Raw genomic sequence first — 23,102 nt, forward strand, 5'->3', positions numbered from 1 at the left:
ACATCGCGTTCAGCATCGCGCACTCAGACGCGCTCCTCTCTGCCTGATGCCATGACCGAGGCTGCCTCCATCCTCTGCTGAGACACCATGCGCTGCCGGCCAAGCTCTGCTGGAATGAACCGATGGAGAGAAGCTTTCAAGGGACTCTTCTGTGGATTAGCGCCGCCAAAATGCCTCATTTGACAAAACCTCTGATTTTACTTCTGTGTCTGGCTGTCACTGGCGAATGCCGTGGGCACGGCCACCGGGTGCGCAGATGGACTGGTACCGTAGAGACCCAGAAGAATGGCCCGTAAGTGGAAAAATATACATTTTGCGTTTATCAAAATAAAATATAAAGACACAAGCTGTAACATTTTCATACTGACGGATGAGCTGAGATGTGCACAGATGTGCAGACACCTAGGAGAGGAAGATAAAAGTTGTTGAATAAAGATCATCAGTAAAACTGTTGGTGCAATGGTCAGTGTGTAACGTTAAATGGGAATTGTTGAACTCTCAAGGCAGTGTTGGTTGTGAGATGCTTGAGAGTGGTGAGCTCATGTTATTGTACCATGGCATATCCTTTTAGAATAATTTACACTTTTCCTAATTAGCAATAGAAAAGAACAATTAAAAGCAACAGAACTGAAATGATCACTTACAGATCTTACAGACAAATTATTTGATTGAAATGTATTTCATCAAAATGTTCTGAAACCAGTTTTGAAATGCAACTTTCTTGATACATTGTTTAAATTATTTAGTTGTTTTTTTTTGTCATTCATGTTTTTTTTGTGATTTGGTGTAAAAGCAACCGTCAGAACTTTAAATACTGCAGAAATAAGCTGTGTCAGTAGTGGTTCCTTGGGTTTATTGCAGAATGATGACATCTTGGTAATGGGCATGCAACATTTTGGTGTACATTGGCAGAATCGTTGGTTATAGTCCAATTTATTTATCCATCACATATGAGAGGAAATCATGTCAAGTTCAGAATGAATGGACTGCGGATACTGTAAGTGCTGTACCAAACGGTCAATCACTGATGGGGAGGGGCTGCATACGAGACACCGACCTGCTACACAGGAGGACTCGGAGGTTCAGAAGGACAATTTGATATAGTGTACAAGACCTCTCTCTCCCCCAGAAAAAATGGACAGCATTCACTAGTTAAAATGGTTGAAACCATCAGCTTTCATTTCAGCCAACATTGGCTCATTTTACATACATAACATAAAAAATGTATCAAACATATATATTTTAAGTAACATTTTTACTAAACCTAACAAAGTCTATATTTTCTTGCACTTTTGTCTTGTTTCTTTATGCATGTTTAAAACGGTAATCGTAATCCTGAAGACAATGCATTTTGTGGAAATGTGCTGCAGTTGCACTCTAATATTGGATATACTCTAGCTTCTTATAGTCCGCTTTGGTTTGTAATTACATGTCCACTTTTAGCTCTGACCATGATCTTTCCACTAAACCGAACTCTTAACCGAGTAGGGGTTTTCTTTTTCTGTAATTCCTATTGTTGTACGTTGTAACAGCAATATTTGCTTTGGGAGACACTGACAAACAATGTCCATCTGATTGGGCAACAGATCACAAAAAAATCTGTTGTTCCTATGCTTAGTTTGAGGGAAATTGGCATAGTATTTGGTTGATATGGAAATCAAAGAGAATGTTCTCCTGATGTGTGTCGCTGTTTCAGCAAAAGCCAATACTTGGAAGGCAGGACTAAGACTAAGGTGGACTAGGATTCTGGAGTTGAGAGGTTGGTCATTTTAGTAAACAGAAGCAGGAAAATATTGTGTATCATGCATAAAGCCAATTGTGAGCTTTATTCTGTTTTGCACCGACAGCAACCTGTCACAACTGGGGTGGCGGAAGCAGAACTCAATCGCAGATTTCCAAACCAAAATACTTTAATGCAAAGCCGACAGGGATCCGGAACTCACAAACAGGGTGACGACATTCAATGTAATAACATTCAATGACGCGGAAGAGACACACATGGCTGAAATACACTGGGAAGGTACAGGTGATTGGACACAGGTGGAAACAATCAGGGACACGGCAAACAGGGGGGCGCAATCGGCGGCGTTGGAGTCAGGCATCGGAGTCAGGCGGAACCGGAGTCGAGGTCAGGGTCAGGCATCAGGGGGGTGCAATCGGCGGCGTCATAGTCAAGCGTTAGGGGGGCCACAGTCAGCGGCAGCGGAGAGGCGTAACCGGAGTGGAGGGCAGGCTATATGTCCGGAGTGGAGCCGGGACAGGCATCAGGCATCGGGGGGGGGGGGGGCACAATCGTGTCTGAGTTAGGCGTCCGCCAAGGGGCGGAGCTGGAGTCAATGTCTGGGGTCGGGGAGCCGGAACCGGAGTCGAGGTCACGCTCAGGCGTCGGGGACGGAACTGGAGTCGGGATCAGGCGTCGGCGTCCGCAATCGGCAGCGTCAGAGTCAGGGGGCGGCAATCGGCGGCGTCGGAGTCAGGCATCGGGGAGTCGGAACCGGAGTCGAGGTCAGGCGTCAGGGAGCCGGGACAAGCGTCAGGCGGTGGGGGGCCAACGTTCAATTATTTGAACTTTCGGCAAAAAATTTGCTTAATGCTGTCTTGCGAAAGCCAATTGGCGTTGAGATTCTCCGCTTGTCATCACCACCGTCCTGCTGCCAAAGCGTGAATATACTGTATGAAACTGCCAGAGACACACACACAGCTGAGACTGAATACCTGTAAGTTAGTTGTATCTAACCGAGAGATGCTGACATCGAGCCGACACAACAGGCCATCAAACTGGCTGCTGGTCAGCCTGAAGTAGCGCTTGAAGCGGCAGTCCCCCAGACGCACTTCCTTACTAAAAAATGTCTCTTGTTTTCTGCTTGCTGCTATAGAAAACATATATCTGTCTGCTCTTGCTTCGCCATGGCCGTACCATGTCCTCTGTAGCGTCACTGTAATGCATCAAAAGTGAAACAAATTATTCCCACGGGTAGATCTCATGCAAAGTCAACGCACAGACAGTGAATGGTTACGGAGGAAGCAAATTTTCAACGGGCGGCGCGAAGGACGCCCCCTTTCAGGAGCGAATGAAGGTGAATAAACTACAACTAGCAACCATCATCCCTGTTCCCAAGAAGCCCAGGATCACAGGACTCAATGACTACAGGCCCGTCGCCCTGACCTCTGTAGTCATGAAGTCTTTTGAACGGCTAGTCCTGACCTAACTGAAGACCCTCACCGACCTCCTCCTGGACCCCCTGCAGTTCGCCTACAGAGCCAACAGGTCTGTGGACGATGCTGTCAACATGGTCCTCCACTACATTCTCCAGCATCTGGACTCCCCAGGAACCTACGCCAGGATCCTGTTTGTGGACTTCAGCTCTGCCTTCAATCCTGTCTCTGCTGCAGGACAAACTCTCCCAGCTGCACGTGCCCGACTCCACCTGCAAGTGGATCACAGACTTCCTGTCTGACAGGAAGCAGCACGTGAAGCTGGGAAACATGTCTCAGCCTCTCGGACCATCAGCACCGGTTCCCCCCAAGGCTGCGTTCTTTCCCCTCTGCTCTTCTCCCTGTACACCAACAGCTGCACCTCCAGTCACCAGTCCGTCAAGCTCCTGAAGTTTGCGGATGACACCACCCTCATTGGACTGATCTCTGGTGGGGACGAGTCCGCCTACAGGTGGGAGTCTGACCATCTGGTGTCGTGGTGCAGCCAGAACAACCTGGTGCTCAACGCTCTAAAGACAGTGGAGATGGTTGTGGATTTCCGGCGGAACAGAGCGGAACAGAGCCCCACCCTCCCCCATCACCCTGTGTGTCTCTATTGTGGATTCCTTCCGTTTCCTAGGCTCCATCATCACGCAGGACCTCAAGTGGGAGCTGAACATCAGCTCCATCACCAAGAAGGCTCAGCAGAGGTTGTTCTTCCTGAGGCAGCTGAAGAAATTCAACCTGCCAAAGACGATGATGGTGCACTTCTACACGGCCATCATGGAGTCCATCCTCTGCTCCTCCATCACCGCCTGGTACGCTGCAGCCACAGCCAAGGACAAGGGCAGGCTGCAGCGTGTCCTCCGCTCTGCAGAGAGGGTGATCGGCTGCAATCTGCCGTCCCTGCAGGACTTGTTCGCTTCCAGGTTTCTGAAGCGAGCTAAAAAGATGGTAGCCGACCCCTCTCACCCCGGACAAAACCTGTTTGTGCCCCTTCCATCTGCAGGAGGCTGAGGTCCATCAGGACTAAGACCTCCCGCCACACCAACAGTTTCTTCCCGTCGGCAGTCGGGCTCATCAACAGAGCCGGTCCCCCACTGACTGACTATAACACTTTATCTGTAATTTTTCATTCGTCACTTTGTCGTCACTCGTCACTTTGTCACTTGTTCGATTATTTTTTTAAACTTTTTAAATATTTTAAATTTTTAACTTTAACTTTATTCTCTTGTTTTATACTAACCCATAGCCTTATTCTACTAACCCATTGCATTAGCATTTCATTTTATTTCACGCACCAACCGCAATAAATGTTTCCTGATTCGTGATTAGTCGGGCGAGTAACTTGTGCGTGTAAAGCGCTGCAAAAACGCAGCATAAAACACACCCTTAAGCTGTATTCTAAATGCAGACAGGAGGACTGTACTCTTGCATGCCAAACCTGTCACTTATTTCTCATACTATCTACCAATCACAGCTCACCATGCTCACTCATTGCTTCCTCACGGTCATTGTTCGGAGCTGTCAATCATGATATCAGCTATCCAATGAGCACCTTGAATCAATGACATTGTTAGCCTATAATCTTGCTGCTGTCTCTTTAAATCTGATTGACTGTCTACCTTCAGTACAATCAAGCCGATACACATCCCTCCAATTCCCCAGCTCCACCCAATCCCCATCAGCTTCATCAACTCATCCTTCCAGCAGCTCATCAGCCAACACCACCACCACACGGGAGATTTTTTCGTGCTGCTGCTCAAGGCAGACGTTAATTGATTACAAATCTTCCTGTAGAGTCTGAGCGCCAAAGACATTATCAACACGAATCATTAATTGATATAAACAATTAACTTTTCTTTATCAGACTTGGCTTTCCTGATTGAACTGACAATTATCACAGCACTGCTCTACATTCAACCAAGGACCCAGACTGTTTTGTATATTTTCTGCAGTCAGGGTGACTATTTTACTTGAGCACACGGTTGATAAGAACATTCCTAAAAGTCTACCATGAAAAGATCCTTATTCCTGGGTGAGCTTTTAGCCGCTTCCAGCTGTTACATTTACTGTTGTCTCCAGGGGTCTTACTAAAACGAAAATGTGAAGAGGTCCAGTTACATAAAAATTTCTAAAATCAAAGTTCTGTAAGATCACAATGTGAATACTTAGTGTGATTAAATAAAGGGAGTGAGGGAGGGATTTACATGTTATCAATAGAGGACTAACAAATCAAATTAATTCAGTAGTGTGTTGGGATGCGTAATGCGTGTGTGTGTCTCCGGCCGCTCACCGGAGACACACACACACAGACTGAATGCCTGTAAGTTAGTTTGTGTGTTACTGAGAGACGCACCGAGCCGACACAACAGGTCATCAGACCGGCTGCTGAAGCAGCGCTGGAAGCGGCCGTCATCCAGACGTACTTCATGGAGGAGTCGGTGAAATTCACGTGAATAATGCGGGATGCGAATGAAGCAAAATGACTACAACTAGTCGGCATGTCAAACTAGTCGGCATGTCAAAAATCTGCTTCGCTTTTGGTGTGAACGCAGCATTAAAACAAAATCAGTTCAAAATGAGTTCTTACTTTTCTGATCAATCTTACCAATCTTTCTTTCTTGAATGTAATCCCCTTTAGCTCCTTGGCAAAGAAACCTCCAGATGTGACCAAGTCTCGCAAAACAAAGACAGAAAATCTGCTCAAAGTGGACGATCACGACTTCACCATGAGGCCGGCGTTTGCAGGTAGGTGTGGATTATGATGGTGATTTATTCTATACAGTCCATGGAGGCCATTACTCAACATCACAAACACTCATGGACACAAAAGCAACGACTTTGCTTTTGATTGCATCTTATCTAAGCTCTGTAGCTCCTGATGACGACCATCAGTGTTGTGGTCAAAAGCTCTAGAAAAAGAGAGACATTAAAGTCTGGGTTTTGACAATAAAACAGTATCTGTTTAAGTCTGGTGTGTTAATGTTTTTCTGGTTTGATTACAATTTACTTAAAATTCTCTACAGTATTTTCAGATGCAAACATCTTATTGTGCAACTAATAGAAATACAGATATCATTTTGATTTTATTGGACAATATCTCATGCAGAATACAAGTGTCTTTCCAGTGTGGAAGGATCCCCTCATGGGGTCATCGCCTTTAAGATTCAGCAACCAGGAAAGGCCTGGAGTACAAAGTCTGGGGCAGTTTTGGAGGTTTCTGCCTTACGCCGACTATATGTTGCTTTATATGAGTAACAAGAAATCTCAATACAGAAATGCTAAAGATGCTTGAGGTCATTAGAAAACTGTCTCCTTATTGCATATGTTTGTAGACTAATTCTTTCAGGAACCAAATTTAAGGAGTAATACTAGCATTAGGATAAAGAGTGTCCCACTCCCTCCTGTTTCCCTTTGCCTGCGCTGTCCAGATGTGTTTGTACCCCTAGCTTTTTGTTTTATATTGAATAATGGTGTAACATGGTTTCTCCACCAAAAGGATCATTAAACTAGTGGCTTAGCCACTTCAGAATGAAGGAGGCGTAAAATTGAAAACACCCCTACCTTAGCCCCCTTACTCCTTCACATGAGCATGTCAATAACTCGGAGAGAACATGTTGTTATCCAACAGAGACTTGATGTTGCATACAGTTATGAGGAATAATGGAGCAACTTTGATTTTTACTTGTTAACTTGGGCCTCGCTGGATTTAGTTTACTAAACAGTAACAGCTCTGCTTTTTCAGAATGTCAGCGTTTCATTTCATACTTTTAGTTAGTACAACATTATCATAACCAGTAAAACCAAATGCTGTCTATATTTTTATTTACTGAAGTTTTATTTTACTATCCTTTTTTTTAGAATCTTGTGCCGGTTTATATAGCACAGGTACAACTGATTTACCAAAATGCACATGTGAAAGAAAGCACGGAGCAAACTGGACCATTTAACGCAGCAGTGTTTCACTTAATGAAATGAATTTGTTTGAAACAAATCGCTGTCCTTTAACCTTGTAACAAGGACAAGTCAACAAGCATGCAGTGAACCACAGGATGAAAAGAAGAAAATAATTCAGTTATGAATGACTAATGTTTAGCCTCTTTGTTGTTAGGGTTCTAATATAGCAAATGTTGCCGCGTCAAAAGGTATTTAGTAGTATTCCACACTATTGATGTGTAAAGATTCATATATTTCCTAGAAGAAATGCTCAAATCAATCTATCCAAACTTCAAAACCACATTTCCTCTGATGCAACTAATGGTTCTTTATCCGTCCTGACCCCGTAGCTTTCAAATCTCACCTTCCCAGTTTGTAATGCAGCGCCTTGATCTCACCATTAGTGGTTCTAATGAGTGCATACTGTGAACAGTGCCACACTGTAACATTTACATAGGACAAATACACAACCTAAAAGGTTTGCTTTAAAGTCGGATGTGGCTGGTCTTTCAGTGGATAGAGGAGGGTGAGTTTGGCTACAGCGTGTGGTGTATTATTGCTCTTAATCCTCTGTAAAATATCACATTAAGCTTGTTGTTAATCCATGCAGAAGGGAAAGAGGGAGAAAGCCCATCGGCCCGATCATTTGACGTATAGGCTCAGAAGGACTCATGTTATAATGTGTCAACTGTATGCCAAAGCCCCTGTGTGCTTCTCAGAAAATGTGGAGGCTTACCAGCGTGGCAGATTTACTGTAGGTCGCACTTACTTCAACGTAGCCCCACCTAGCACACTGCTGTGTTCACTGAGAGCGGCTTTGGTACGTTGAAATGCAACGTGTCAACTGTTTTAAAATATCCAGAAAATACCTCCTCTGAACCAACCTAAATGCTGTAGCATTTTACATACTAACAGATCACAGGGAAATGGTGCCATTGCAATCAGTCAACTGCTCCCACAGAAGCAGATTTTATAGACCATTTCATAGTTGTAAATATAAAGAACAGTTCTGCTGAGTCCATTATAGTCTTGTTTCACAGATTGTCGACTGGTAGCTGGAGAGGTGGCAGTTGGTGTGGGACAGCTAGATTCTGACATCACTTCTCAGTGTTTGTGTGTGTCTCTAAATCAGTGGTTCTTAACCTTGTTGGAGGTACTGACCCCCACCAGTTTCATATGCGCATTCACCGAAAACCTTCTTAATTGGAAAAATACAATTCAAAACATAGGTATATATTTTACTGGTGCACAAAATGAACCGTGCATCAACATCAGTGTTCAAAGAACAAAACCATTAAAACAATTTTTAATACTTCTGCCAGTTTTGAAAGCAAGGTTTTTGTTGCCAACGCCTGCCTGTGCAGAATACATTGAGTAACAATGATGTGTGGTGCATCGGCTTTCACTAGCGCACCAAAACCAGACTTTCTGCCTAGCATGACTGGAGCTCCGTCCGAACAAACTGCAAAAACCATATGCTACGAAAGATTGTTGTCTTTGAAGAAGTCATCCACAAGTTTCTTCACATCGGCTGCCTTAGTTGTTGTCGGAAGAGGCTTACAAAATAAAAAATCTTCCTTTATCACGTTGTCTTTCACATAGCGCACAAATACAGCAAGCTGGCTTAGATTGGAAACGTCTATGGTCTCGTCCAGTTGAAGGCTGAATTTTGACGGGCTTGAAATCAGATCTGCAACTACTTGAGCCAAGATGTCTTTGCTCATGTCCTCTATTCTGTCGCTAATGGTGTCATTTGAAAGAGGAATTTGGGATAACTGAACTTCAGCCGCTTTTCCCAGCATGATATTCGCCATCTTCAACACAGCTGGTTTTATCAGTGTTTCACCAATGGTGTGTGGTTTGCCCTGCTTTGCGATCAGTTAAGCAACTTCGTACGATGCTGTGAGGATCGGTTTGTTGATGGGTACAAAGCCGAGAACAGGCAGAGTAGCCTTTTCATTGAATCTGGCTCTCTTCACCTTGAATTCAGCGAGCGTTGTGTTCTTGTATTGTCCATCTCCATGCAGCTTAAGGAAGTGTTCTCTTAGTTTTGCCGGTGCTAGACTAGAATTGCTCAACTTGGCATTGCAAATCATGCAGTTAGGACGCTGACTCCCATCACGTTCCGTTGTACATGCGAATCCATATTGTACATATTCGTCCGACCACTTTCTTCTTTTGCTCGACATAGTTAGTATGAAGGGAATAAAATATTAAGAAAGAAATCACACGACGTACCATCACGACAGTCACAATTTGACTACTGAGCGCGCCAAATTCCCTGCAGCACAGATAGGCCAAGCGATGTTGCGTGATCACCTGCAGCCAATGATGGCCAAGCGGGGCGTGTAATCACGAATCATATGAGTCGGGTGTGTGTCTGGACCTCCGCCGAACCCCTGAGACTGACTCACCGAACCCCTGGGCTTCGATCGAACCCAAGTTAAGAACCACTGCTCTAAATGAAGGAAATAACCACAAAGGGAAATATTGGGATGCATTATTATCATATATAGTGCCCAACTCAAACAGCTGGATCAGGTATTGTGACAATGGTGCCGGACAAGGCCACCGAATTACTGCTGCCCCAGCATGAAAGGCTGGAGGGCCAAGATGGGAGGATAAATCATCCCACAACACAACCTGCTCCTGCTCATTTTTATAGTTGTGGACAGTGTGTTTGACTAACCGCCTTCAGCTAACAGAACTCCCCCTACACACTGCTGAGTACCTTTGGGCTGCTGCTCTGCTATCAATGTGTGTTTTGCAACCTGCTGACGACTAGCTGTGAAATACTTGAATTATGTTATTTAGCCGCAGGATTGTGAATGAAGGACCTTGGTTTGACGGTACTTTGCATCAATTGTTGAGTTCATTCAATCACACAATACAGCAGGGGGTTGTTGCAAACATACCACTGGCAGACATCTGTACTCTAGTGCGAGTTCCTTAGTCCAACATGATTTCTTAGAATATGATAGGTGGTTCTTATCGTAAGGGGGTAAAGGACAGAGAAGTATTTTTTCACTCTTATCTATCTGGGGAAAGTCAACCGAGCTGTGGGTCTTTGGTGACTCTCTCCCACAACCTCTATTCTAGCAGCTTTGCCTCTAAGCAGTAACTAATCTGTAGGTCTTGATGAGAGGATTCAAGAGGCATTGAGGCATCGCCTAAGCCACTAAAAGTCATGACAATATATATATTCCATTTCGAGGTTCGCCACTCAAAACCATGAAAATAAATAGAATGTAAAGACTGAAATTCCTCCCCCGCAAGTCTAAAAATTAAACAGCATGATATCAACCAAACATCAGCGCTGTGACGGCTGGTACCATAGTTTGATGGAGATTCAATTAGCAGATTGTATCAAGCTTGCTACTGTACATGAAAGGAAAATGTAACATTCTTGGTTGGTTAGGATCACTGCCGTTTTTCATTCCACAACAAGTTAAGTGTGGACCCTTTTAAACGTGTGCATATTGGCAAGAATGTATTGTTACTACTCCCCCCCCCCCTTTGTTAACTGGGACGGGTCATGATCCCCTTAGTAATAACCACAGTTTTTGCTTCTTTTTTTTCTCCTGCAGCATCAGCTTTACACAGAGCTCACTAATGGATGGGTCAGTAGCACCCAGTGACCATCTGTCGACATCAGCTTCATTTGAGGTGACTGGAGTTGAGCTTTAGCCGCTAGCTTCTTCCGGCCTGTTAGCCTAGCCTAGCTCTGCCTACGGTTGCACAGCGGACCCCACTGAAGCACAGATGAGCGGATTAAACTGGCAGCGGTTCTTCCTGTTTACAGCTTAGATTAGCACAGGCACCAATCTGTTACGCCATCAGGCAGCTGTTACCCTGCAACGACACTTTATCCAAACTGAAAAAATACACCAAAAAAGACACCGGGCCCAAAACTGGTTCTTAAAAAAGCGCATCTAGTCAAGGCACTTTGGTACTCACTTATTGATATGGTGGGATGGGTGTAACAAACACAGAACGTTTCCAAAGAGACCAGAAGACGTTCCTCGTGTGAAACCAGTCAATAAGTCAATGTCAACTGACTTTCAGACCGGTAATAAGAACATTTTGGATGAGTACTTAGCCGCTGAAGAGACTTACAGTGTCCTAGGAGGTGGTGGAAAATCTAAAAGAAGGGTGACTTATAATCACAAGGTTGACTCAAAGTGACTCCAAATTAATAATAACGCTGAATGTATGAATTGTTTTCCAACACATACCAACTTTAAAAGTCCATAATTTGATAAATGTGTGCTAAAGTTTTTTGGGGAATTTTGCCAAACAACCAATGAGATTAAATTATTTTGCAGTGGAAATAATGTGTTGCTTCTGCATTTGCTTCAAAGTCTATTGTAGTTTGTAACTGGAAAACTTTTTACACGTTCATCATAAACACTTAACTTTACATTCTGTATTAGGAACATGTTTTAATACCTGCATGTTTATATAAACTAATATAGCTTTAAATTACGTTGAACAACATAACAGAATAGACAGAGTGTTCAAATAAAGTGCTTCAATTCAGAAAAAATTTAATAACGGAAAGAAAAGCTTGAATTTCACATTTTCTGCTTCAGATTTGGACTCGACATTTTAACAATGGTTTAGTGCTGCAGTGGGAAGTATGGACAGAAACGAGTCCGTCCATTATGGATTAAATGCTCTACTTTCGCTGTCCATGTTTCTCTTTTTGCAGAGTGCCATTTGATCCTCATGTTTCTCACCCGTCCCTTTCTCTTGCTTTCTCCGTCTCACTCGTCTTTTTCTCAAATTTTGCTATTTTTCTTTTTCTTCCTACCGTCTTTTTATTTGTACCTCTCTCGTCTGTCTGCAGTTATGAGACGATATCATCATCCTGCCTGGAATGCAAAGAAAAGTGCACTGTCAGGTTTTTGATCACAACTGTCTTTTTTTCAATTTTGGTCCGGGTCCACCAGTTATTAACCTCTGACCTCTGAGGTGTTGAAAAGTGCATGATGTTCGTGACTTTTAAGAAATGGACATGTCAGCATATATGAACATTCTACCTGAGATCCACTTAAGCACCAGACAATGGCAGAATTTCAGTTTTAGTATTACTGGATCTCAGCGCAGCATTTGACACAGTCGACCATGACATACAGTACTACTGGATAGACTAATCAACTGGATGGGACTCTCTGGCACGGCACTTAACTGGTTTGAATCTTACTTTAAAGACCAAAAATACTTTGTGTCTGTAGCTAATTACACATTAGGCTTTTTAAGAAAATGACATTTGGTGTTCCCCAAGGTTCAATACTGGGGCCCCTTCTGTTCAACATCTACATGCGTCCATTGGGTCAGATTCTGGAAAACAACAAAGTCTATGCAAATGACAGCCAAATATATATAACAATATCACCAGGGGACTACAATCCAATACAGGGGTTGGGTGAATGCATTGAAGAAATCAACAACCGGATGTGTCAAAACTTGAAGTAATTGTTTTTGGTAACAAGGATAAACGATTGAAAGTCAGCGCTGAGCTTCAATCACTGACGTTAAAAACCACAAACCAAGCTAGAAATCTGAGTGTAATTATGGAATCGGACCTCAACCTGAACAGTCATATCAAGACAGTTACAAAATCAGCCTACCATCACCTAAAGAATATATCAAGGACTAGAGGACTTATGTCTCAACGAGATTTGGAAAAAGTTTCTGTAGCAGCTCGAGTCTTCACTAGGACCAGGAAAGTGGATCACATCACTCCAGTTCTCAGGTCTTCACACTTCAAAATCCTGCTGCTCGTTTATAAAGCAATGAATGGTTTAGGGCCAAAGTACATATCTGATTTGCTGATATCTTATGAACCGCCACGAACCCTCAGGTCGTCTGGGACGGGTCTACTTTCTGTTCCCAGAGTCAGAGCTAAACATGGAGAAGCAGTGTTCAGTTTTTCTACTTCACATATCTAGAACAAAGTCCCAGAAAGCTGCAGGTCTGCAGAGTCCCTCAGCTCCTTTAAATCCAGATTAAAGACTTTTCTGTTTGCTGCTGCCTTTTTTGCAAGTCGGATTTCTTAAAGACAATTACACTGCAATCTTTTACATTTTTCACATTTTCACATTTTTTGACATCTTTTTTCATCCTTTTAATGACTTTTTATTTCATGTTTCAATGTATCAATGTTCTTAACTGTTTATAAATCCCCTTGCTTTATGTTTGGTTGTTTTCAATGGTTTTATTTGAAGCACTTTGAATTGCCTTGTTGGAATGTGCTACACAAATGAAATTGCCTTGCCTTGTCTGACACTTTGTCAGTGGCCCTACGAGTCAAACTATTAACCTCTATGTTCCTCCTTTTACGTACCCACCTGAAGGAACCAGTATTTGTTGAGTTTTACACTACGCTATGCTGGTCACTCTCTATTTGTAATTGGTCTCCAGTTATCACTGTCCTCTGCTACAGCATATGGCTTCTTTACACAATTTAAGTTAGTAACTGTGTAAAGAAGGCCCCATAATCTCCATAATGAACGATTAAAGCACAAAAATGCTTAATTTATTCCTCAAACTAAAACACTCTTACGTGTCCAAAACAATTATTATTAATCATTAAAAGGGGCAGAGTGTCAGATATAGTTGCATCCAAGTGTGCCAAAGAACTACTGTGTGAGCCGGTGTTTGGTTTGGTGAGGTGTCTGTGCTGCAACAAAGTCTCACTGGCTAGTTCTGTCTCTGCTGTCATGGTTATCGGAAACATGTTGGAGGACAGTTTGACTTGTTCCACATCCCATCACAGTACTCTGAGGAATGCTCAGAGAGATTCATAAGATCCGGCAAAACAAGACAAGACAGAACTGTATTTATCCCACCAGAATATTTCAATGCAGCAATTGCAGTATAAAAAAAGGTACATTGCAAATGTAGTTGTTAGCAAGAATGAAAGTACTTGTAGTACAAAAGGGTTGGCTCACACAAATTATGTCGATAGAAATTTTCTAATTTCATTTTCTCCTGCGGTATGTCTTCTTGCAGATATTTACTGATTCATTTGTTTAGGATTTTTGAGATATCTTTCATTGACTCGGCCTCCAAAATCAAAGTGAACAACATTTTTTATGATGTTCAAAGCCTTTCAAAATAATTCTGCTATTTTATACAATCCACTGAATACTTTGTCCTCATTTTTTATTATTTCAGATTCGTCCAACCAGAGGAAAACTGCTTGGTTTGGCAATCACAGCAAAAGTGTTTTTTTGAAGTTCTCATTTTCTGAAGCTTTATCGGTTTGTAATGCGAGCATAGAGGGTTTAGCTAATACCTTCCTCATTATGCAGGCTCAGTAATTGGAAACCTCTTATAAAACCTTATAAAAATGTGTTGGTGATGTCTTAATACATAACCGTAATAATATCACGACGTTGCAGGGTAAACAGAATGACTCCCTAAATACAGTAAAGTAAAAGCCCACTATCTTAATACCTCAGTTTTATCTAATATAACATAACCAATTACCAATCAAACTAGATTCCAGCTGATTTTTGGCTAGTAGTGTTGCCTCTCTCTGCTCCTGTGGGGAAATTGTCTTAGGCTTTTTTTTTTTTTACAATACAAAACTTAACTTCTGCCAAATGGTCGATGTGGTGGCGGGTGTGGTTAGCTCAGCTGCAGAGGGGAGAGAGTGGGGGGGTGGTCCAGGGAACAGTGGCAGTAAGTAGTTAATGAGCACAGCTGATCACAATCCGGACTGGTGGTCTCCCCTTGATAAGCAGTGAGCAGGAATCGTCCAGACACTCAGGAGGAGGAAGAGGAGGAGGAGGTGGCGATCTGGAGAGTAGAAAGACCTGTGCTCGCGAAATAACAAACAAACTGGCAAGCAGAAGTACCGTGTGTCAGTGTCTCTGTCCAAGAACCCGTCGGGTAACTCTATCCCAGCTACAGCCAACAACACATTTCAGTCAGTAGTTGTGATAATGCTGGTTTTAAATATAAATGCTAAATCTAGTTTGCATTGCCTCCTTTTATTTTTTTGCAGAGTATATTTCTGTTGTGGCAGAGATGTTTGCACAACATCTAGACCAACTCTGCCATGGGGGCAGTCTAGTTGTTCATTTGTATTGCTTAGCTGATTCTCTGTCCTTGTCTCCAGGCCCTCATCTAGCACAGTATGAGCTTTATGCGTCTTGATTTTGACCATACAATATGAATGTAACACAAATTAACCACCTAGTGCACCATTTATACCCATGTGTTATTCTTAAACAGCAGGGAAATGAACCACAAAGGTCACAAATTCAATGGTAGCCAGCGGTTTTAATGAAATCAATATTGAAAGCAGCTGTAGTGTATATTTTGAGATGCATGTCCACGGACTAAAGATTATGTGGGATGTTGGATGATCAAGAGTCTCTTTACTCACTGAATGTTAATGTAATTAAAAACAATTCACCTGTTTATTTGAAACACTTCAAATGTTTCTGAACATTGTTAACGGGATTGATGTGGGTAATTTGTGCTTTAGAGAAGATGTGCAAAGTCTATAATGTAACAAATATGTTGAGAACATTCAGTAACTTCTACATTAACTGCTTAATAATATTCACATGACACTTACATCCCAAAGGTTTCCCACTCAACTGCAAACCGAACCAGTGGGTGTTGAAGGTCATGCTCTGATGAAGCCAACATAATCCTCAAAGAGCAGAAATGCATTTCTGTCCCCGAGCAGGACACTCTCTCTGCTCCTGACTGCTCCTTGGGCTCCTCCCCATGTTCATCAGAAACAGAATACACTGGCAGATGCCATCACCCACTAATAATGTGAATGACGTGGTGCTGAGAAAACACCGCTCTGCAAGCCTGTTTCATGACCACAAAACACATGTAGACTGGATCGGTTAACCCGCATTCACCCCAGCAGCTTTCTGACCGGATCCACTGCCCACAGCTATAATGGACTCTGTATTGCTCCACCTGGATGTGAGATTCGACAAGCGGCCCTTGGAGCCTTTCTTCCACAACCCCGGAATAGGTTAGAAGGATACAAACACAGACTGAGGAAAAGCTCTTTGAGAAATACCAACCACACCAAACTCCAGACCCTCTCTTAGCTCTATTAATGATTTACTTAATATTGAGATGAACATCGGTTAACCGGACCACCAGAAGACCTTTATGCCTGATGTCACAAGACTTGATTTCGTTGTCCCATTAAGTGAAGAATAATCCCGAGCACAGCGATCCGCCCACTCATCTGGAGAGCTCAGATGACTTTAATCCGGCATTTAGCATCTCTGGTAATCTTTTGGGATTACAGACTGTATAGATAAGTGATGCAAACGGCTTCAAATCACCTGCTAATGTCCCCTTCCCTTTTGTGCATGTATGAAGTGTGAACATGCTGCCTGGTGATTTGAGAGATGGTCACACATAATGTTGTTTTACTTCTGTAGAGGTCAGAGGTCGTATAAAGTGATTTGAAATGGTTAGAAATGAATAGACGGCTGTCTCAACCAATAATGAAAATACTGCATTGTAACACATTAAGCTTAGAGCTGTTGGATTTAAGGAAAACACTGTTTGAACAGTTTTCCATTAAGAACAATTATTTGCACAGTGATGGTTCACATCTTACTTCAGAATTCAATTAGTTGTGAGCCTGGTGAGATAAGATTTCAATACGGGAAAAGAAGTTACTAATCCAACAAAATTACATATTTAAGACTAGTTGTGATTTAATATGTTGTTATGTCTCTTTGTCTAATTTCATTGCAAATCTGTGTGTAAAAAGTTATTTAGGTGTGGTGAAAGGGGCCTCCATCCTATGCCATGTGCTTACCTTTAAGTAACATTGTTAGTTTTTATTATTAGTATTTCAGAATAGGGTTCCATCCGGTCAGTTCAGGCAGACGGAACCTGAATGTTTGAAACTCGGCTTCCTCGGCAGAGGAAGTCAGCCAGCATGAACAACTCAGAATAGTTGTGTTATAATTGTGTTATAAAGCTGCTGGGCAGCACCACCTGTGGGTTACTTTCACTTTTTGCTCACGTTATATTTTGGTTTGGCAGGGCCTGCCATCCCGGTTGGAGTGGATGTTCAGGTGGAAAGCTTGGACAGCATCTCAGAGGTTGATATGGTAAGAAAACCTGCATTCATCCACACCTTCTTATCACGTGACAGATTATTCTGAAAGTAGAGAAAGTTTATTTGTGGTATTGTAATAACAGGGCGGCTATAAGTAAATATGCCAAACATGTATGAAAATAAATAAATATTGAAATTGTTACAACAGAAAGCAAAACAGAGATGAGACAGAAGATGAGAAATCAATTGAGCATTAACAAAGCACAGTAATGAAAGGAGACTATCCATCCATTGGACTTAGGGATCAATGTGATGACTCAATGCATCAACATGCTGAAGTTCAAACCGACCACCAGAAGGGGGAAAAAAGGGGATTTAAGTGACTTTGAACGAGGGATGGTTGTTGGTACCAGACGGGATGCTCTGAGTACATCACAAACTGCTGATCCACTGGGATTTACACCCACAACCATCTCTAGGATTCACAGAGAAAATATCCAGTATGCGGCAGTTGTGTGGACGAAAATGCCTTGTTGATGTGAGAGGTCAGAGGGGACAGACTGGTTCCAGATGATAGAAAGGCAACATTAACTTAAATAAGCGCTGGTTACAACCAATGAATGCGGAACACGTGGAACCTTGATGAAGATGGGCTACAGCAGCTGAAGACCACACCAGTGCTGTCAGCATTTTCTTGGCACACTTTGGGCCACGCTTTAGTAACAATTGAGCATGGTTCAAATGCTGCAGCCTACCTATAGAGTATCGTTGCTGACCATGTCCATAACTTTATGACCACAGTGCACCATCTTGTGATGGCTGCCTCCAGCAGGATGATGCACCATGTCACAAAGCCCATATCATCTCAAACTGGTTTCTTGAACATTACAATGAGCTCTCTGTACTCCAAAGGCCTCCACAGTCACCACGTCTCAATCTGTGGCGACTGTGGCACATGGAGTAGAGAGGGAGCACCGGGAACCGTCGGGTTGGTTCAAAACCTGGCTGCTCCATGTCCCATGTCGAAGTGTCCCTGAGCAAGACACCTAACCTCCTCCTCCTCCTCCTCCTTGGCCGTATGGCAACACACTGATCCCACTGTGTTGGATGAGTTAAAAATGCAATGAAAGAAGTGTCAAATAAATTACACAATGTAATTTAATGGAACACCTTTTGAATGTGGCGGAACAGGAGATTCATCATAGATGTACAAACTACAAATCTGCAGCAAATATCATGTCAATATGGACCAAAGTCTGTGAGGAATGTTTAAAACACCTTGTTGAAAGTATGCCGACAAGAATTTAGGCAGTTCTGAATTCAAAATGGGCTCCAACCTCACTAACAAGGTGTACCTAATAAAGTGGCCGGTGAGTGTGTACCCACACACATTTGCATGTTTTACATAAGCACAGTGACTGTGTGTTTGGCTTTAAATGCTGCCAAATGATGACCTCTTAAGTGCTAATCCTGAACACATTGGTCTTGGAGGACTGAAACTCATGTTCTAGTGAGTGTGCTGTGTGGACGTCACGCTTATAATCAGGCAGACTAGTGACTTCAATTTCATGTAACTAATGGAAATGGTTCACTATAGTATTTGAACCTAGATGTACAGGCCTGTGAGGCTTCGAAGAGTTGGATTCAGTTCTTCTCTTGGGAACCTGTTAGTAGACGCGTAAGGAGAGACAGGAGAGGGAGGATTTCTAATTACAGTTGCCAGTCTTTCCCAACTGATGGGCTATTTGATGCTTTACACGGCAAATCAAGATATATGTATATACATATATACGGTTTAATATAATACTTGTTGATCTCTGAGGAGAAGATTGAAGCAACTCACGCACACAGTATCTGGGAAATGAACTGAAATACCTCAGCGACCTCCACCAGGCAAATTGACAATGATCCCCTTTTTTGTCTTGCCCAACTGACCTTTGTGGTCAAATTAGTGGAGCAAAAGTTACATAATGTAACTTTAAAGACTCAGCTTTCATAAGGTGACAAGTGAAATACAAGTAAAGGAAATGTGTATTAATCAAGACAAGAGTCCTCCAGTGATTTAACTTATTTACTCAAAGTGATCTCCCACTTAACATACAGTATATATTTGAATCATCAACATACATGGCTTTATTGACTAAATCCTACCAAGCTGATTTCAGTGAAAATGGAAATGCCTCTTGACCAGATGCCTACAGACTCAAAATATTGCAATCATACTGTTGTTGAGGGTGTAGACTGATGACCATCTTCCTTCTCTCCTTGGACTCCACCAGGACTTCACCATGACTCTGTACTTGAGGCACTACTGGAAGGACGAGCGCCTGTCGTTTACCAGCAGCACCAATAAAAGCATGACGTTCGATGGGCGCCTGGTGAAGAAGATCTGGGTCCCCGATGTCTTCTTTGTCCACTCAAAGAGGTCCTTCATCCATGACACCACCACCGATAACATCATGCTGCGTGTCTTTCCTGACGGACATGTCCTCTACAGCCTGAGGTCTGAAGCATTTCACCATCTGCCTCGTTAAACCGCATGTCGATCTGCTCACTGGATCTATTGTTTTGCAGGAGAAGTAATTTGGATTGACCTCTATTCCACAGCAGACCTGATAATGTGTCTTTACAGGGGAAGCACATTCACAGGTCTCAGTTCCAACTAGAGTAAGCCGTGCCCAGCTCAGGGTGGAGCCTTCAGTGGGGGGAAATATATTAATGAAAAAAAGGATCATTCTATTCGGGCTATATGGAGGGCGTTGAATGTGTTATTTGAGTTCCTCTGAATGAATGTCAGCATATTAATATTACTGTTAATATGAATGTGAAAATAATCTTCATTGTGTCGGTGAGTAATAAAGTTGCTGTATATTCGGTTCGACTATCAAGCCCATCTTGGTTAATAATCAGAGCATTATACTTTGATGAATGTCTCTCTCTCTCCAGTCTGAGGGTTGCTAATGGGGTAAAAAAGGAATTCATGCTAAAAAGTTCTGTTCACAGCCAAGAAAATCAAGCAGGGTAATGTTCTGTCCGTCTATCCATCCCCTCAGCCGTATCAGTACCTTGGAATGCGCTGTACCTACACACACACACAATTCACTATATTGTGAAACAACAGCTAGGCAATAATCACATGTATCTCAATTAATCAATTAGCTGACCCCCTCTCCACATACTCCAGCGGCACCTCCCACATTATCTCTCACGGGACCCAATCATACACCTTCTCCAAGTCCACAAAACACATTTAGACTGGATGAGCATACTCACAAGTCCCCTCCATGATCCTGGAAAGAGTAAAGAGACGAAAACCGCATTGTTCCTCTTCAATCCCAAGAGGTTCGACTATCGGCTAAACCCTCCTTTCCAGCACCTTGGAGTAGACTTTACCAGGGAGGCTGAGTGGTGTGATACCCCTGTAATTGGCACACACTCTCTGGTCCCCCTTTTTGAAGAGGGGTACCACCACCCCGGTCTGCCATTCTTTTGGCACTGTCCCAGACTTCCACGCAATGTTGAAGAGGCGTGTCATCCAAGACAGCCCCCCAACACCCATTGCTTTTAGCATCTCTGGACGGATCTCATCAATCCCCGGGGCTTTGCCACTGCGGAGTTGTTTGACCACCTCAGTGACCCCCACCAGGCAATACAACTGCCTCCAGAGTCCCACCGAATATCATAACCCGGAAGGTCTCCTTCTTCAGACGGACCACTGGTGTCCACCACGGGGTTCGAGGGTTACCGCCCCTTGATGGAGCTAAGACCGACAATATACATACATTTAATGGGATTATATATGTCATTGTATTTACTATAAGCCATAAAAACCATAAACCAGTAACGTTAAAATATTTAGCCATGACACACTTTAGGTAACACTAAGCTGCACATTTTGGTCAAAAATGGCAGCACAGTGGTGTGGTTGTCAGCACTGTCGCCTCAGAGCAAGAAGGTCCTGGGTTCCACTCCGCCCAGTGGCCTTTCTGTGTGGAGTCTGCATGTTCTCCCTGTGTCTGCGTGGGTTCTCTCCGGGTTCTCCGGCTTCCTCCCACAGTCCAAAGACATGCTCTGGGGATCAGGTTAATTGGGGACTTTAAATTGCCCGTAGGTGTGTGAATGAGTGTGAATGGTTGTTTGTCTCTTGAACATACAAATTCGTAGTGATACATAAGAAATAAATACGGACTGCAACTGATGACGTCACCCTATTCAAAGTGAACGGGGACCTGCACCCCGTAAACACACTTTGTGAAGTCTAACCATGTAAAATAACGAGAAATTGTAACTTGTAAGAATAGAATACTAACCCTAACCCCCTCAAAAAATCCAACATGGCGGAGAGACATTCACTCAAGAATGTTGTTCACTCAAGGGGCGTGGTTAACCACCGCCAGTTCCTATGTATTGTTACGAATTTGTATGTTCAAGATTTTCATATACATTTTTACACACAGGTTTTGGAGATCACGCTGGTCTCTCACCTGATGTTGGCTGGGACTGATTCATTCCCTCTGTAAAGAGAATAAGCAGAAAATAATAAGGCTGACTGACATTTGATAATTAATACAATCTGTCTTTCTCATTCTCAGAGAAAAAGGCTTATTTATGATGAAAAAAGAACCACAGACACTTTCTGAACAACTGAACGCTGAACAACAGCGTGCTATCGACCAAGCACAATAAGCCTCCCTCAAACACACCCTTGTTAATGTTGTTTTAAACTCAAACTGCACCACTATTTACTTAATAAACACCATGCTGTATTGAAGAACACTGAGAGACTGAGACCATAAACTCATCATTCAACTTATCATTACGTAAGCACACCAGTTGAAAGTTAAATCAAACTGTCATGGACGTTTTGCAGACCTGTGAGCTTGACTGCCTGTCTGAACTACGAAAATCAATGGGGGTAACTGGTAGTGCTCACAATGGCAGATGTCTTCATGGCATGTGACTCCATGTGATTTCTTGAACCAAGTTTAGTCACTGTATCCATGTTTTATAAAGAGGTCATACCTCCCCATGCAACTACATCACTGATCTCACCTTCTGTGTTTGTGTCCGTGGTGGAACAGAGTAACAGTGACGGCAGCCTGTAACATGGACTTCAGCCGCTTTCCTCTGGATTCGCAGACCTGCTCACTGGAATTGGAGAGCTGTGAGTAAATTTTCTGGTTCATCTCTCCTCCATCAGGCAACAGCAGAATGAAAGGCTGCTATTATTATTATAAACGCCATGAGGCGTGTTCATGTGTTTCAGGCAGGAAGCTATTTTTGTAACCCAGATCAACAGGAGCCACAAGGCCTCCTGAGGGCTGTAGTAATTTGTTGCAAAATTTGAACTAACCCAAAATTAAGTATGGCTGCAAAATCAACGGCAAAACATTGGTGAGCTCGATGAACAGCTGCCGGTTCCGGACTGCTGCGCATCGCAGGCCAAAGTCTGCCACAACAAAATGAACCTGTAGAAAAGTGACAGTTCAGGTAAATTTCAGTTGCAAGGTTCAGTCATGGAAGATGAATTTTATTATAAGTTTTAAACCGATATTAAGAAAGGTGGTATGCACTAGATTTTAAGATGATAATAATACATAATGAAGCAAACAATGATCAGTCAAAAAAAGCAAAGCAGACGCATAGTCATACACAGTTCGGGCTGCAAACAGTTGAGAAATGAAAATACCACTAGCATTTTGAGATTATAATTGCAATGTGATTCAACATCGCTGAATAACCCTATCCGGGTTTTTATAAAATCAAGTTGTATTTTAAAGAGAAAATGAATAAAGGCTAGTTTCCGAAAGAGAAATAATCACATACCAGCGCAGTCAGAGAATAAGGGAAAGGATGAGGAAGGGCAGAGCCAATCAGCAGGCTTCTCAGCTCTCAGGCTGCA

General features: G+C 42.8%; 1 protein-coding gene across 1 annotated transcript in view; it reads left to right on the forward strand.

The window, feature by feature from the left end:
• The window catches only part of gabrr2a (gamma-aminobutyric acid type A receptor subunit rho2a), a 35,695-nt gene continuing 12,593 nt past the window's right edge, over positions 1-23,102 (forward strand). The window contains exons 1-5 of the mRNA XM_040200342.2: positions 1-292; positions 5,840-5,946; positions 17,185-17,252; positions 19,480-19,703; positions 22,282-22,364. Coding sequence (XP_040056276.1) covers positions 123-292; positions 5,840-5,946; positions 17,185-17,252; positions 19,480-19,703; positions 22,282-22,364 — 652 coding nt within the window. The 5' untranslated portion in view covers positions 1-122. The remainder of the gene's footprint in view (positions 293-5,839; positions 5,947-17,184; positions 17,253-19,479; positions 19,704-22,281; positions 22,365-23,102) is intronic.

Source organism: Gasterosteus aculeatus, chromosome 15, assembly GCF_964276395.1.
Source record: "Gasterosteus aculeatus chromosome 15, fGasAcu3.hap1.1, whole genome shotgun sequence".
In the NCBI taxonomy this organism is placed as follows: Eukaryota; Metazoa; Chordata; class Actinopteri; order Perciformes; family Gasterosteidae; genus Gasterosteus; species Gasterosteus aculeatus.